The 16,971-nt window shown below is 45.1% G+C and overlaps 1 protein-coding gene across 1 annotated transcript in view; it reads left to right on the top strand.

The window, feature by feature from the left end:
• LOC8034174 (4-coumarate--CoA ligase 1) overlaps positions 1-16,564 on the top strand; it is a 54,194-nt gene extending 37,630 nt beyond the window's left edge. The window contains exons 7-9 of the mRNA XM_040502978.2: positions 11,851-11,995; positions 15,121-15,381; positions 16,425-16,564. Of these exons, the coding sequence (XP_040358912.2) occupies positions 11,851-11,995; positions 15,121-15,381; positions 16,425-16,564 (546 nt within the window). The remainder of the gene's footprint in view (positions 1-11,850; positions 11,996-15,120; positions 15,382-16,424) is intronic.
• The last annotated feature ends 407 nt before the right edge of the window (positions 16,565-16,971 follow it).

Raw genomic sequence — 16,971 nt, 5'->3', positions numbered from 1 at the left:
GCCGGTTACACGGCGAAGCCAAGACGGACGCGTCTGTTGCTTTGCGGCAATACACTCGTCGAGCCTCAGCCTCTTTCCCGCTTGGGGCGGGTCAGGGATCCACGAACGATGACGTCATGCGCAGGACTTGTCTTCTAGGTGGTTTTGTCTGTGCTCTCTTGTAACCGCCTACAACCAGAGGACACACTGGCAGACTGGTGGCATCTGTCAGGTATAGTTGGATTTGTTTTGATCCGAATCAAAGGTTTTGCCCTACTGGCAGGATAAAATATACATACCCTTCACAAGAAATTGTAAAGTAAAACATTATCATAACTATTCCAAAGCTCGGGGTTAAAGGATAATCTGCATTAGAAAAAAATATATATACATGCAAGGCTGAAGCTTTTCAGGGCTACGTGATAGACTCCGCCGACTATAGCTGGCGAAATATCATCATGCTTCAAACAGTCAGGCAAAGCCTCAGTGTGGATGCAAGTATTTAGGCAGAAAGAGTAAAAAGGAACATACCTATATGTTTTCTGATGTGTAAACAGGATATGTATCCTTCATTATTTTTTTATCACCTTGCTTTTTTCAGTTTAAGTGATAGTGCAACGACCTTCTAGCGCCTATTTTATTTTCTAAATGTTAACCACGTTCTGACCACACAACAGAGGCACCGATTCTTCGCTAAAAAAGACACGATAGGATTTGCTTAATGAATAAATATATACAAGTACCACCAATCCGCGGAAGTACAGCGGAATGCTGAGTGCGCGCGAGCCCTAACGAACTTGGCCGTGCTGGATTTCCCTCCTCTCCCGCGACTATTCAACTCCTGCGGAAAGCGGGGAGGGACTACGGGAAAGGCAAGGTTGTGATGCGTTAGCGCACCAAGTGGATAAGCTCACAACCACGCCAGAATTTATCTGGCCTTTGCCGTGAGGAAAACATGAAGTCACCAGCGCGATGCGTACCGGAATTCTCTTAGATGTAAAGGCATTTCTTATATCGTGGCACAAGTGTTTCGATAGCCTCCTGATAAAAGTCTGCTGCGTGAGACCCCAGCCAAGATCTTGAAAATGATTTGTACTACTGAAGTGTTTTTTAATATTTTGTGAAGAAAGCATTTCAAAGTTTCATGCCATGTTTTGCAAAATGAGATCTCTTTAAGAATCCACATCTCGGATATCTTCATTCACTTTGTTTACCACGGATTGTGAGCCCAGAGATTGCCTATTGCATTTCAATGCGTCATGAAAGCTTTCCGACTTATTTTAAGCATTCGAAGCTGTTTTTTCTTCGTCATTTTACTCACTAAGTTTAGCCTATATATTTCGCAAATTCGTCGATGAATTTTCAGGCTCTCCATGACTTAGACATTTGTCGTTTTCAAAAATGTTATCACAGACCGGACTTTGGAGTTGGATGGGCCACTCTATCAACTTAAAAGGAATAATTACAAAGCACAAACCGAAAACATAAACAATGTGCCACAAAACGACGCCAACTTGTCCCCAATGCACATACGAGGGAACATAACTCACGCGCGACTCAGAAGTCTACTATTTTTGCGGAACCAATCCACGAAGGGTACTTACTTTCTTAATGCTTCGAATGTTTTATCCTGTTTCCTCTTTTGTAAAGATGTGCCTTGACATTGAGTTACCTCGATTTACTTTAGCAGTACCTCCCCGTTATTTACGAATTTAAATTCTCAGAAAATAGTGTTTATTCACGTTGCTAGGTGTGCGCATACAATCGGACCGCCAATTAACCGAGTTTTTTTTTGCAAGTATTTGACTTTAGTAGTAGGAAAAGTGTACACGATCGGCCGTCAATCAATCGATAATAAAACATATGTTTCCGATATCGATATGTTCCCGACATCGAGGTGTCCGGTTTCGGGCATTGATGCTATCTACACAATCGATATGCGGGTGTCTAGTTTCTGGCATCGATCCTATCAATTCGGATATCTCAATGGCTAACTGCGTGCCCGCAGCTAGGTCTGACGCATATCAGATATCAGAAACAGATGTTTCTGATATCTTAATAGATATGAGAAACAGATGTTTCTGATATATGAATAGATATAAGAAACAAATGTTTCTGATATATGATGTATGGGATAGATGTTTCTGATGTCTGAATAGCTATGAGAAACAGATGTTTCTGAAATCTGAAAAAAAAATTTTCGATCAATAAATGTATCATCGACATATCACAGTACGATAGTCGCTCATCGGCCGGTAGGCGATCATTGCCTAATGAATAGATTCATTGGTAGTCGCCAGCACTGTGACAACTGCGAATTTCAATTCTCAGAAAAAGGCTCTTAAAGGGCAACTCCGCTCAATTCCGAAAAATTTAGGCTTCCATGCGATTCTCATTCACAAAGCACTACTAAACAACTCTACGTCTTCGGATTCGCGAAATGTGAAATAATATTTGTGTAATCCTAATTTAAACATCAGCAGATACCGAAACAGAAACTTCGGTTGCGTCTGGAAACATTGGTCTCAGGTCGTGACTGTCATGATTACGTCACGTCGAACCACGTGGTCTTGTGACGTTTGGGAGGGAGCGAGAAACAGGACACGCGACGCCGGCAGGTCTTTTTAGAGCGCAGCTGTTAGGGGTCCGTTCCCGGCTTGAGCGGCTTGAGCGGCGTCGGTGTCGGCGTAACCAAAATCACCCCAAGGTCACGTGACCCCCCAAGGTCACGTGACCCCCCCCCCCGAGGTCACGTGACCTCGGGGGGTATCACATGACTTCGGGGGAGGTCACGTGATAGCCCCCAGGGTCAAGTGACCCCCCCGCCGAGGTCACGTGACCTCGCCGATGACGTCATCGTCACTGATGACGTCACCGGCATCCGCATCGTCATCATCATCACTGATGACGTCACCAGCATCCGCATCGTCATCATCACTGATGACGTCATCAGTGACGTCACTGATGACGTCACCGGCATCCGCATAGTCATCGTCATCACCACGGATGACGTCATCAGTGACGTCACTGATGACGTCACTGGCATCCGCATCGTCATCGTCATTATCGTTGATGACGTCATCAGTGACGTCACTGATGACTTCATCGGAATTCGCATCGTCATCGTCACTGATGACGTCATCAGTGACGTCACTGATGTCATCATCGGCATCGTCACGTGACCCCCCCAGGTCACTTGACCGCCCCCCCCCCCAGTACCCTTCCCTCCTCCTCCTCATGAGCTGCGCTCTAATTCGGCGTTACAGGGAGTTGTAAACGGCTTTCATTTTTTTTTATTGGACGCGGGCGGGCTGCTTCGCATGGCGTGGACGGTGATGGCCTAGGGGAGAGTGGGAGGGGAGAAAACGAAAGAGAAGGGGAGCGGGGAAACAGATGCGCGCAGGGCAGCGCAAACTGGCGCATCCGTGTTACGGTGATCACGTGAACGCCCGGTCAGCCAACACCAGGAGGAGAAACTCATGACGTCGCCGTTCAATTTTGCTCTGAGAAGTAAAAACAAGCAAAACGTGAGAATGACGTACACATGCCTCTGACGTAGTGGTTCAGCGTTGGCCGCTCCAACTCCGTGGCATTGACTGCGCTGATGATTGCGCCTCTCGCCGCACGCTAGAGTTGGCAGATTTCGGCGACTTGGCTTGCTTGAAGGTTTGCTGGCCAGTTTATTAAATATATAAACGGAATTAGATCGTAATATTTTGCATGGGGTCTTCCAATATGATACTGAAGAGGGCTACATAGTTTTTTAAATATCAAAAATGAAGCGGAGTTGCCCTTTAACAGACTTTTAGCTAGGCCGGTTTCGAACCACCGACCTTTCCTTCAGTAGCCCGGCGCGGTACCTCTGCGCCAAAATGGGAAGTTAATATTTCGTACTTAGACTTTGTGTGCAATCGTGGGCAGTACAAGATATTCCGATTTTTTCAGGAAAAACGAAGTAGGTGGTAGTGAGAAGAGTTCTTGTTCGCCGGTTGCACACAAAGAGGAACGTTCGTGGAGTGTGGAAATCTCGCTCGACATTTCTCTAGGTATCAGAAAAGTCTAAAACCTTCCGTATCTTTTCTCGTGGGCACAAACCTTCCGTATCTTTCTCGTGGACTTTTCTGATACCTAGAGAAATGTCGAGCGAGATTTTCACACCCCACAAGCGTTCCGGTTTGTGTGCAACCGGTGAACTAGAACTTTTCTCACTACCACCTACTTCGTTTTCCCTGGAAAAAAACAACGATATACCTTGAGTTCTTCCCCGTCGCTACTGTCGCACTATCGACGGGGAAGAACTCAAGATATTCCGATTTTTTTTAGGGGAAACAAAGTAAGTGGGTAACGAAGTTTAGGTAAAGAAGAAGTCCGAGAAACCTTCATCAGTCTGCCCAAGAAAAAAGAGACGGAAGGTTTTAGAATTTTTTGATACCTAGAGAAATGTCGAGCGAGATTTCCACACTCCACGAACGTTCCTGTTTGTGTACAACCGGTGAACTAGAACTTTTTTCATTGCCACCTACTTCGTTTTCCCTGAAAAAATCAAAATATCTTGAGTTCTTTCCCGTCGATAGTGTAACACTAGCGACGGGGAAGGACACAGGATATTCCGATTTTTTCAGGGAAAACAAAGTAAGTAGGTAACGAAGTGGGTAAAAAAGAAGTCCGAGAAACCTTCAGCAGTCTGCCTACGAGAAAAGAGACGGAAGGTTTTAAACTTTTCTGATACCTAGAGAAATGTCGAGCTAGATTTTCACACTCCACTAACGTTCCTGTTTCTGTACAACCGGCGAACTAGAACTTTTCTCTCTACCACCTACTTCCTTTCTCCTGAAAAAATCGGAATATCTTGAGTTCTTCCCCGTCGATATTGCGACACTAGCGACGGGGAAGAACTCAAGATATTCCGATTCTTTTCAGGAAAAACGAAGTAGGTTGTAGTGAGAAGAGTTCTTGTTCGCCGGTTGTACACAAACAGGAACGTTAGTGGAGTGTGAAAATCTCGCTCGACATTTCTCTAAGTATAAGAAAAGTCTAAAACCTTCCATCTCTTTTCTCATGGGCAGACTGATGAAGGTTTCTCGGACTTCTTTTTTTTTTTTATGACCTGCACCGGAGAGCTTTCGTAGAAGCTCGTCCCTCGTGTTTCGATACGTCTGGCCAATTCCTTTTTTGAGGGTATCCCGAAGTGAGGAACCTTGTCTGACGCGCTCGGCTACGTCTCTGCCAGTGGCCACGAGTTTTCGACCGAGGTACGGGGCTACTCTCTTTGTAAACACCGGCGATATTCTTTAATATATGTTGGACAGTAGACCGCCCACCACTTGGAACATAGGCCTGGACACAAAATGCGGCAAATATTTCTCTCCGGAACCGGACAAATGATCCACACAGCACGGTGCAAACTTTATGTGCATTTTCTAATATTCAGAGTGGCTGCAACACGACCGGAGCCGTCTAGAAATGGAATTTAACTTTTTTTTTCATCAACGAGCTCCAGACAAATGGTGTTGACTTCCTTTACGATCACCCTCTTATATTGTAACAAATTGAATCATCTCATTTCGCTTCGTCACCACAAAAGGCACGACTCTAAAAAGTGGGGCTTTCACACCACCAACGTGTTTTGCTTCTATAATATTGCAATACGTAAAAATGTAACTATTTTCAAAAAATATGACTTCACGGTTGGCCACGGTAAAGGAGGTATACATGGTCTTTTAACCAAATACGAGCATGTGTGACAAGTGCCGATTGATCAATAAATATCCATTGTGATGCAACACCAACGCTACGAGTTTTCATCACAAACCAGCGCAAGTAGACAGTTATTAAAAATCCAAACACACAAAAAATACACTCACACAGCGCTGAACTATCAACTGAATTGTATTTTAAACTTCCTCTTCTTCGACCCCAAGGAATAGGTTGCAGAGCAAGAGAAGGGTTAAGACAAGGCAAATGGGGGAAGGCAAAAGAAAAAGAAAAGGAAAACAGAAGAATAGAAGACAAAGAAAAGGAAAATAAAGGAGAATAACACTAATGCACCAGAGTCCAAGAGTTACAAAAATTACAAAAATAATTACAAAATTAATCACGCACAGGTATAAACCAGGTGATATGCTGGCCTACTGTCGACTACACTCTCGGCGTAAATAGTTTGAGTGATGCAAAAAGTCCAAGAGTTACAGAAATTAGTTGTTAAATAATATAAGATGTAAACAAAAATCAGTGGTTATACTGGCTTATTGTCTTAAACACCTTCTGTCTAAATAATGTAGTTCTTTTTTCGATAAAGCTAAGGACGGAGTGCTAACGCACTGGGCTTCTCGTCTTGCAATGTTCTCCGCTTCTATAATTTCTCGGGTGAGCTGGTTTTTACTCCTGCCTAACACAGCACAGTTGTCCAGTCGCGCAAAACAGCCACAATCCCTACAGTGAATACCTAGGTGACCGGAGTTGGCATTGGCAATGTTGTTGTTGTGCTCTCGCAGGCGGTCGTTTAAACACCGCCCCGTCTGTCCAATGTACTCTTTTCCGCAGGAAAGGGGAAACGAATAGACCACTCCTTCAACACATGGGACAAAGTTGGATCTGTGTTTCTTTGCGCAGCTGACGGTGCTGATTGAGGAGGTGTTTACTTTTTTGCAGAGGCTGTGAAGTTTGTGTGGTGCTGAAAACACTACATTCACATTTACTCTGTTCGCTATTTTCTTTAGACCATGCGATAGATTATGCATATATGGCACGACTACCGGTCTGGTTGTCCTGTCTCTGGGTATTTTTGCGGCGCTACCGAGCTTGATTTCTCTGAGGAGAACCTCGGTTACCGACGTCAATATTTGTAGAGGATATCCAGCGGACCTTAGCCTTGATACTTGAGCGTCGAAGCTTGCCTGCATTGAATGTAAGCATGACTTGCTAATAGAGTTCTTAAGGCATGTCCTCACTATACCTCTTTTTACAAGCTTGGAATGTGCAGAGTTGAATGGTAGAAGAGGTTTCTTTCCCCTGGGCTCATAGGACCAACAGATGTGATGTGGTAGCACATACAGTCGAAGATCCAGGAATCGTAATGATCTTTCGACCGGCAGTTCGTAGGTGAGCTCCAGAGGATTCATACAGTTCTTGAAATTGTAGAGGACCTCTTCCACCATGGCTGTGAAGTTTGTATCATCTGTAGCAAGGAAGATTAAAAAATCATCTACATATCTACATACTTTCACTGCTTTTGATGTATCCAATATTTGTTGTAGACTCCTGTCTTGATGTGCAAGGAAGATGTCACTAAGGACTGGAGCAATGCTGGATCCTATGCATACTCCCGCCTTTTGTAGGTAGGCATTTCCATCCCAAGCCGCGAAGGTGGACTTCAAATAGATCTTCAGTAAGTCGAGAAACTGACTTTGGGACAGACCCGCCGCGTTCATAAAGGGTATGACGCCAAAGGCGTCAATACTTTCTTCCACACATTTTAGGAGACATTTTAGGAGGCTCCTACGAGGTCTTCAGCTTTATAGAAGAACATCGTCAGGAAGAGCTGAAGATATTTTCCATCGATATCAAGGACCTATATTATTCCTTACCCCAAGAATGTCTCCTAAAATGTGTGGAAGAAAGTATTGACGCCTTTGGCGTCATACCCTTTATGAACGCGGCGGGTCTGTCCCAAAGTCAGTTTCTCGACTTACTGAAGATCTATTTGAAGTCCACCTTCGCGGCTTGGGATGGAAATGCCTACCTACAAAAGGCGGGAGTATGCATAGGATCCAGCATTGCTCCAGTCCTTAGTGACATCTTCCTTGCACATCAAGACAGGAGTCTACAACAAATATTGGATACATCAAAAGCAGTGAAAGTATGTAGATATGTAGATGATTTTTTAATCTTCCTTGCTACAGATGATACAAGCTTCACAGCCATGGTGGAAGAGGTCCTCTACAATTTCAAGAACTGTATGAATCCTCTGGAGCTCACCTACGAACTGCCGGTCGAAAGATCATTACGATTCCTGGATCTTCGACTGTATGTGCTACCACATCACATCTGTTGGTCCTATGAGCCCAGGGGAAAGAAACCTCTTCTACCATTCAACTCTGCACATTCCAAGCTTGTAAAAAGAGGTATAGTGAGGACATGCCTTAAGAACTCTATTAGCAAGTCATGCTTACATTCAATGCAGGCAAGCTTCGACGCTCAAGTATCAAGGCTAAGGTCCGCTGGATATCCTCTACAAATATTGACGTCGGTAACCGAGGTTCTCCTCAGAGAAATCAAGCTCGGTAGCGCCGCAAAAATACCCAGAGACAGGACAACCAGACCGGTAGTCGTGCCATATATGCATAATCTATCGCATGGTCTAAAGAAAATAGCGAACAGAGTAAATGTGAATGTAGTGTTTTCAGCACCACACAAACTTCACAGCCTCTGCAAAAAAATAAACACCTCCTCAATCAGCACCGTCAGCTGCGCAAAGAAACACAGATCCAACTTTGTCCCATGTGTTGAAGGAGTGGTCTATTCGTTTCCCCTTTCCTGCGGAAAAGAGTACATTGGACAGACGGGGCGGTGTTTAAACGACCGCCTGCGAGAGCACAACAACAACATTGCCAATGCCAACTCCGGTCACCTAGGTATTCACTGTAGGGATTGTGGCTGTTTTGCGCGACTGGACAACTGTGCTGTGTTAGGCAGGAGTAAAAACCAGCTCACCCGAGAAATTATAGAAGCGGAGAACATTGCAAGACGAGAAGCCCAGGGCGTTAGCACTCCGTCCTTAGCTTTATCGAAAAAAGAACTACATTATTTAGACAGAAGGTGTTTAAGACAATAAGCCAGTATAACCACTGATTTTTGTTTACATCTTATATTATTTAACAACTAATTTCTGTAACTCTTGGACTTTTTGCATCACTCAAACTATTTACGCCGAGAGTGCAGTCGACAGTAGGCCAGCATATCACCTGGTTTATACCTGTGCGTGATTAATTTTGTAATTATTTTTGTAATTTTTGTAACTCTTGGACTCTGGTGCATTAGTGTTATTCTCCTTTATTTTCCTTTTCTTTGTCTTCTATTCTTCTGTTTTCCTTTTCTTTTTCTTTTGCCTTCCCCCATTTGCCTTGTCTTAACCCTTCTCTTGCTCTGCAACCTATTCCTTGGGGTCGAAGAAGAGGAAGTTTAAAATACAATTCAGTTGATAGTTCAGCGCTGTGTGAGTGTATTTTTTGTGTGTTTGGATTTTGAATAACTGTCTACTTGCGCTGGTTTGTGATGATGCCTTACCAACTCGCCCAATCTGCAGTATTAACAGCTACGAGTTTTATATGGAGGCTATGAGGAAGCAGCATTTTTAGGGAGGGAGTTTGAGCGTAGATTGGTATGCACTGTTTATCGCGTCAGTGAGGTGTTCTGGCGGTTCGTAGAAGCCCTCGAGGATTTCAATTCGGTCCTGTGTCATGACATGTATAACCATTGTCAGCACTATCTGAACCTCTTTATCCAACGTCAATTCCCCTACGGGACGGCCTTCCATAGGCTGACCTATACCAAATATTTTTTTCTGAAAAGGCAAGTTTTTTGGCTAAGAGAGGCGACAGGGGCTAAGCGCTTATTTTCTGCAATGTTATGAAGTAAACGCTTTCGTTTTAATCGAGGCTCGCTCTGGGACCGAACACTCCTCTTAACCCACCTCTCGCCATCAAGATAAAGTAGGGATTCGAATGTTTCTATTGGATTCCACTTGCCCAGCGTCCGTTGGTCTGGCCAAAAGGATCTAGTTAGATGGCCGCGTCACATTCTTGATGCTAAATGGAAACTTTAATTCCTCTAGGGCAACCTTATACGGTTCATATAATAGGACAGGTTGGGATAACTGTTCCTAAAAACGTATTTGAAGTATTGTCGTTAGATATCTCACTGGAGGTATTGCGAAAATGTTCACATAAAACTGATCGCTCATTCTAATGACCGATCGTGAACTCGGCCAACACCAGACTGACCGGACCGATAGCGAGGTTCGATCCTTTCTATCGGAACAAAAAGAAAGACAAATAAATAGAGGTGTTCATTTATTTTCACGAGTCCACACTATCCAAAGTGACCAGTCTGTATCGAAGAACACCTGCGGCCAGCCGATGCACGTACGTTGCTTTGATGTGACACTTGCACCGCACTGACTGACCGCTTGATGGTATGCACCGTGTCTGAGAGGATCTCCAACACGTCCGTCGTTTCCGCATCGTTCACTCTGGACATCACCTTGCTCACCCATCCCGTCAAGAATGTGAAAGGACCCTCGTGCGATGGCCACTGCTTGTCATCTCCCACGTAGTGCTCGTACACGTGGGGCACTACCCGGAACACAACTGGGTCAACTTTGTAGGGAAGGAACTTGCCGAGCACAATCAGATCGATGAACACTTCCAGTGCAGTCACAAAGAAGTCGTTGTTCGTCTTACGGTCTTTAGCGCAGACTTCTATGTTGTTCCGTCGAGCGTGTTCTCCCATGCAACTAGTAAAACGTCCGCTCGCAGACATTTCGACACCTCTATCTTCATCACACGAATGACGTACAGAGCAGGGTGTAAGATAGACAGGTGGGGAAACGGCCCATAGAAGCCTACCGCAGCGCCGTGACCGGATTGTGTACTCGTCTGCTTGCGGGTACCCCCGACTTGCGACAGATGGCGCTGCGGTGAGAGGAAAAAAATCGGAATCGGATTTGCGTGGAACTTTATGGGAGAGTGCGCAAAATAAACCGAGAGCACGACAGTCGTTCATTAAAAATCCACGAGAAACCATCTCCGTCAGTTTTGCCGGTCGCCACCGGTCGCCCACCCGGTGTGAGAGTTCGCAGTGCTCCACATAGATGGCGCCACAGAAAAAGAGAAAACCGAGGGGGACACAATGCGGTCAGTCATTTGGCTCTCGTTTCCCCACCTGTCTATCTTACACCCTGGTACAGAGTTCGTTGCCTTGGCCGTACGACACCTCACGAACATGTCCACAGATTGAAGGTCACCGATAAGATAAATCGCGCGACTGGCTACATCTTTTGGGAATATCACCAAATGCACTGGACATGGCTCCATCCAGCGAGGTGTCCCACACTTTCCCACGAGTCACCAAGGTAGGTGGGGAGTACGCTGATTGGTGTGCCGGCGGTGACCTCAGGCGCCGCCTTGTGGAAGCATCACCAACTACAGTCTGAAGTTGACAGAGTGTAACAGAGCGGCGAGCCCTTGCACTACCTACGATTGCACACAGTCTAAGTACGGAATATTCACTTCGCTTTATGGCGCTGAGCTACCGTGTCGGGCTACTGGACGCAAGGTTCGGAACCGGCCGAGCTAAATTTTTTTTAAAAGCCTTTTTCTGAGAATTAGAATTCGCAGTTGTCACGTGGAATTACGTCACAAGCCACGGGACTACAAATAGGTCTATCCATTGAGCAATGATCTTCTACCTGCCGATGATCGACTATCATCCGATGATCGGTTATTGGTCGCTGATAAATATATTCATCGATTATTAAGAATTTTTTCATATATAAGAAACATCTTTTTCTGATATCTGAATAGGATAGGATTGGCTAATTGGCCAGTCGCGCGCTCCTACGTCAGACCCAGCTTCGAGTGCGCAGTCAGCCACTTAGATATCGGAATAGGTAGGGTCAGATATCAGAAACATGGACACCCCGATATCGGGAACATATCGGAAACACATGTTTTAGTATTGATTGATTATTGGGCTGATCATGCACTCTTTTTCTACTACTGACTATTTCCGGAAGCGGAGAAATAGCTGTCATTTCAAGTTATTATTATTCTAAAATAAGAAAGGAATATAGTACCTAAAATGATGCCCCAGGTCATAGACATAACCAGGGGAGACTCTCTCGGACCGTACCAGAATGGCGAGATTGCGGTTCAGGGCCCAGGCGTCATGAAGGGCTACCATGGGCATCCCGAAGCTACTGCGGAAGCCTTGAGCAACGATGGATGGCTGCGAACAGGTGCTCATCTCATTTTCGTGTATATTTTTTATCACCAATTACAAGACTACCCTTTCGATCACACCCAAATATCTCAATTGCGCCTGAATAGTTATTGGTCTGGCGTGTTATGATGCACTTGTTTTAGGTTCCCCAGTTCATAGTCTGTTCGTTGAGTCTCAAAACTATCTTGTTTAGTATCCAGCCATTATAGTGGACAAAATTAAAGAAGGCAATATTTGTATATAGAGTTTTCACATGATGTTAAAAAATTACCTACTATCCTAATTCGGTTGCCGTCGCTGTGTGCAAGGTGTGCGCACGAAAGCGTGCAGAGTCGCGTTTCTAGACGCCCATCCGCGTTCTTGACACACACGTATTGTTGTGTTCTCTTGTCTCTGTGTTGTAGTGCACGTGACCGATAGTCATTGTGCGTTTCCTAACGTACATAAGTTCGATGGAGGGAGTTCGTTACAAAATAAATGCTTGTTTACGCAAGTTATCATTCATATTAGCTCATTTTCGAACCCCCTACGAGACAGCACTCCGTACACAACACGTGCCACAAATAGCCGCTTTGACCCCACCAATATTGGTTGAAAGGTGACTACTCTTTCGTAAGGCACCGCTTCAAGCTCAGTGAGACGTTAAACAGATCAATCAGAACTTGTTTTAAAATGGCACTTGTATTAAAGAAATGATTTGAGCTGCGCGAAGTGTGAAATGTCAGCTCGAATCGAATTTGAATCAAAGTGCCGAATACTGGCCAAAAATTTAACTTCGAGTTGAATATTTAATTTCAAAACTTTTATTTGCAGTGCACAGAACTACCGTAAAGTTCCGAAAGAACGCCCACCCAAAATTAAGAGATAAATGGTGAAAAACATGGGGTGGGCGAAGTTTCGGGCCAAGGGCCAAAAACTACAAAAAAAATGGCTGCATTTGACAGATCAGCGGTGCATACGCATTTATTGCTCACTCGTCATCGCTAAATCCATCGAACGACTCATCGCTGTCGCTGTCAAAGACGAGTTGCACTACTTCGTCCACTATGCTCTCCCGAGCTTCGGGCCCCATCGCTGGTTCGTCGCTTACAGAGGCCAGGCGGTGGTTCAACTCCCCGTCTTCTGAGCCGTCGAGGCGTGTTGAGATGCCGCAGCGCTTGAACGACGTCAGGACGGCCTCCTCCGATAGAGATGCCCAAGCCTCGGACACGAAGCTGACGACATCCTGACGCGACGGCTTCTTGAGGTTCCCTTTGGCGGTGACAGCCCCTTCCCGCAAGAAGGAGGACTAACGATTCCTGAGAGCATCTTTGAAGGGCTTCATCCAGCACACGTCTGCTGGCTGGAGAATAGACGTGCACCCGCCAGGAATGAAGACAACGTCGGTTTCCTTCCCGTCGAGGGCCTCCCGCGCTGCCTCTGTCTTGTGAATGGGCGCCTGGTCCAAGACGAGCAGCCGCCTCACGTCGTCTTTGTTGGCACCCCACACCCTCCGCACCCATTCGAGGAAGACCGGCGTAGTCATCCATCCGTTCCTTGAACAGGTCACTCTCACATTTTCTGAAAGGAGCCGAGATTCGGTTTCATTCCAAACTCCGGCAAAGCCAACCACCAACAACCGGAGCAGCCGCAAACACGAAAGCATCGCCGCATCGCTGCGTAGTATTGACGGTATTGATGAAAAAACAAAACTTGTGACGAACCCATGCAGCGCCCTCTACTAGAAATGCACAAATACATGTGGAAGGCGCTTTTTATATCGTTCACAAAACAACGCTGTCCTAAAACTTTTTTTTTTTTTTATGCGAAAGGCGTGAGTGCATGTTTTCAACTTATTTTTATGCTGAAATTTGTTTGGGCAAACCAGAAGTAACATTGGCCGCACGCGGAAATTGAGACAATACCTGGGATTTGAAGTGCGAACAGTGCCCTTGGCGGGATCCGGCCCGTCGGTTCCTTGAGCACGATGAGAGCCGTGAGTTTGATGCCCGCAGCTGTTGCACAGAGTGCAACCGTCAGTCCACGACGCGCACAGCCTGTGTTCACGATGCGGATGCTTGATTCGCCGGCAACGTTGTTTGTCCGCTTGGCTGGGCAGTCCATGCGTACCATGGTTTGGTCCATGTTGGCTATACTAAAGTTGGAGTAACTGTGCTCCAGGCGCAGGCTTCCCACAGCCCTCCGGAAGACGGAGATTGCGTCAGCGTAGTCAGCCGGCAGCTTCTGACTCTCGTTCGTCCCCACTCACATCGACACATTGAAGCGGGCTTTCCAGCGGGCCAGGTAGTGGTTCGAAGCTTCGAAGTTGCCCAGGTTCATCTGAACCGCCAACTTGCGTGCGTGCTCTTGAAGGACGCGGTTGCTCACCGCTCGCCCCGCCGCCCGCTCGGTATCCAAGAAGTCCATGAGTGCTTCATCGAGCTCTTCGCTGAAGACCGGCCGTCCGTTGTTGATGGCTCTCTTGAATTTGTTTTTGCCGTGGCACTGCTGCAGAAGGGACTGGTAGTTGGTGCTCCATTCGCGAACACGTTTCCTGTCCAGCTCAAAATGTCTTGCAGTTTTGCTTACGTTGTCTCCATTCTTCTTGTGCCACTGGACAACTTCCACCTTTCTCTGGATGGTGTAGCTATTCCTCATGGTCGATGCTGGAAGCGAGGGCAGGTGAACAGCTGCGGAGCACGCAGAGGAATGACTGTCTACTAGTGTGGAGTTTGTTTGCTTGAGCTGTTTCTTCTTTTCCTTTGTACCCGGACGTCTTGAATGATTCACTTCTAGTTCGCCCTTATCTTATTAATCTAACCGGAAAAGATCTTCTCTTTTGTTAGAAATCGGGTCACTGGCGGTGTTTGCGGACGAGTCATCGGTTTTTCCAGAGGTATGTTCGCGGCGGGGGCTTCCCGGGCTTTCGAATGCGTCGAAGCTACTGCGATTTTTAGGGGGTGGGCGATGTTTGGGAACTTTATTAAAATATATATTTCGTCCAAAAAGGTGGGTCGGCGAGGTTTCGGGCGGGGGCGTTCTCTCGGAACTTTACGGTATACAAAAATCGCATTGAAAAACAAAAACACGAAAGCATATTTTTCTGCAAGACAATGAAACAAGGAGGGTTAAGTGCTGACAAATTTGGATGTTGCTTTTCAGGAGATTTAGGTTACTATGACACTGATGGACGGCTCCATGTTATTGGGAGATTGAAACAGATGATAAAATGCATGGATAACGTCGTCACCCCTGCTGAGCTGGAAGAAATTTTGATCAGCCACGAGGCTATCGCAGAGGCCGCTGTTGTGGGTGTCCCGAGCTCAAAGTATGTTGAAGCTCCTACAGCCTGTGTCGTTGTCAAGGACGGCTTCGACAAGAACCTCGAGAGTCTGGCGACGGAACTGAAGGAACTCATTGCTGGTATGTCATGTTCCCAATGTCAATTTTGTCTTTTGGTGTGTTATGGCATGCCTAACTTGCACATTTTAAAGCTTAAATGTTAAGTATAATACAGAAAGTTGGTTTAGGAAAAAGCGGTCTATGAGCTCCAATTATTCAGGGACAATGATCTCTAGAGATTATGCTTTTTGACTTATGCACAAAATCCTACAAAAATAACTATATATCCGCAATAAAATATTTGAAGCTTTTATGGCAGGAGAAAATGCACTGTTTTGTTTTTATTATGACTATAAAAACACTGCAAATAACATAATCATTTTTTGCTGATACAGCTTTTTTTCTGATCTGGAGATTTCAAAGTAATAATTACAAATTTGGTGGCGCAAATATACATCTTCAAAAAGGTTCTGGATAAAATTTTAGAGCCGGCAATTATTTAGCGGGACGTTTGGCTCTGTTACATTAATATCTACTTGAAAGTAACAATGAAGAGAAGCACTACTGTAATATCCCGAGGAAAGCCCCACCCCCAGAAATAACTTACCCCTAGAGTTGGCTTGAGTTACGATTTTCGTTTTGAACACCGAAATATAGCCCACTCCTAGTAATCGCGGTTCTCGGATCAATGATGGCCTCGCCGTAAATGTGGATAGTTGGCTATGGCGGGATAAGCGAACATTACTGTGATCTTTGTTTTGCTTTTTAATATACTGCCATTTTTGCTTCACTATCACATTTAAAAATAGTGCTCTTGTTTTTTTTTCCAACTTTTTTTTGTTATTTTCACCCAACTTGCTCTCGATTTTACGTGGGCTATTCCTCGGGATTTTACGGTACGGTAGTTAAATTACTCCCCATAATGCACATGGTACGACAGGAGCAGATGTGCTTGGTTTGTAATATGCATTTTTCTATAGTTCTCAAAACTACATAAACACAAAGCGTTACTGTCTTTCTGTTTTTTTTTCACAAAATATGGTTACATGAGTGGAGTGATGAGCTTGCGGGAGATTGATTAGGCTATTATGCCTCTTTGTCTTACCTTGGTTTCTGTCTTAAAGGTCAAGTAGCAGTGTTCAAGCAGCTGTATGGAGGTGTTTTCTTTATGAAATCTCTTCCCAAGTCCGATAACGGAAAGATCCTGAGACAAGACCTAAAAACAAAGGTTGCCCATGAAATAGAAAAGTTGAAAAAATACTGAGATTCGCAGACTCCACAAGCTACACGAAAATTAAGACGTAACCTTCGATTAAGTTGTTTCTGTATTTCAATTGTAATAAAAAAGAATTTAAAACAAAACTCCAGAAGTTCAGATATTTGTGATGAAGTGGGCAGTCGTTTTTAATTTAAAAACTTCGTATGTATCTAATAAAGCTATGTGTTATTTATGGTCAAATCTATAAAACAGTTTGTGTATCAGGAGGTCTAGTATAGTGTTTTGACGATCCAGTCCGTAACAGAGAGGATAAGGCGGTAAGATAATAGAACCCACAAAAGATTTGTGGAGGCCGGGATTGTCTGGCCCAAGAAAGTCGTGCTCGCCAGACTTGAGAGCATGTCTTGACACCGTGACGTCACGTGACCACGCCGCATGTTATCAGGTGACAC

Source organism: Ixodes scapularis, unplaced genomic scaffold, assembly GCF_016920785.2.
Source record: "Ixodes scapularis isolate PalLabHiFi unplaced genomic scaffold, ASM1692078v2 ptg000044l_1__unscaffolded, whole genome shotgun sequence".
Taxonomy (NCBI): domain Eukaryota; kingdom Metazoa; phylum Arthropoda; class Arachnida; order Ixodida; family Ixodidae; genus Ixodes; species Ixodes scapularis.
This window is presented reverse-complemented; position numbering and strand designations above follow the sequence as displayed.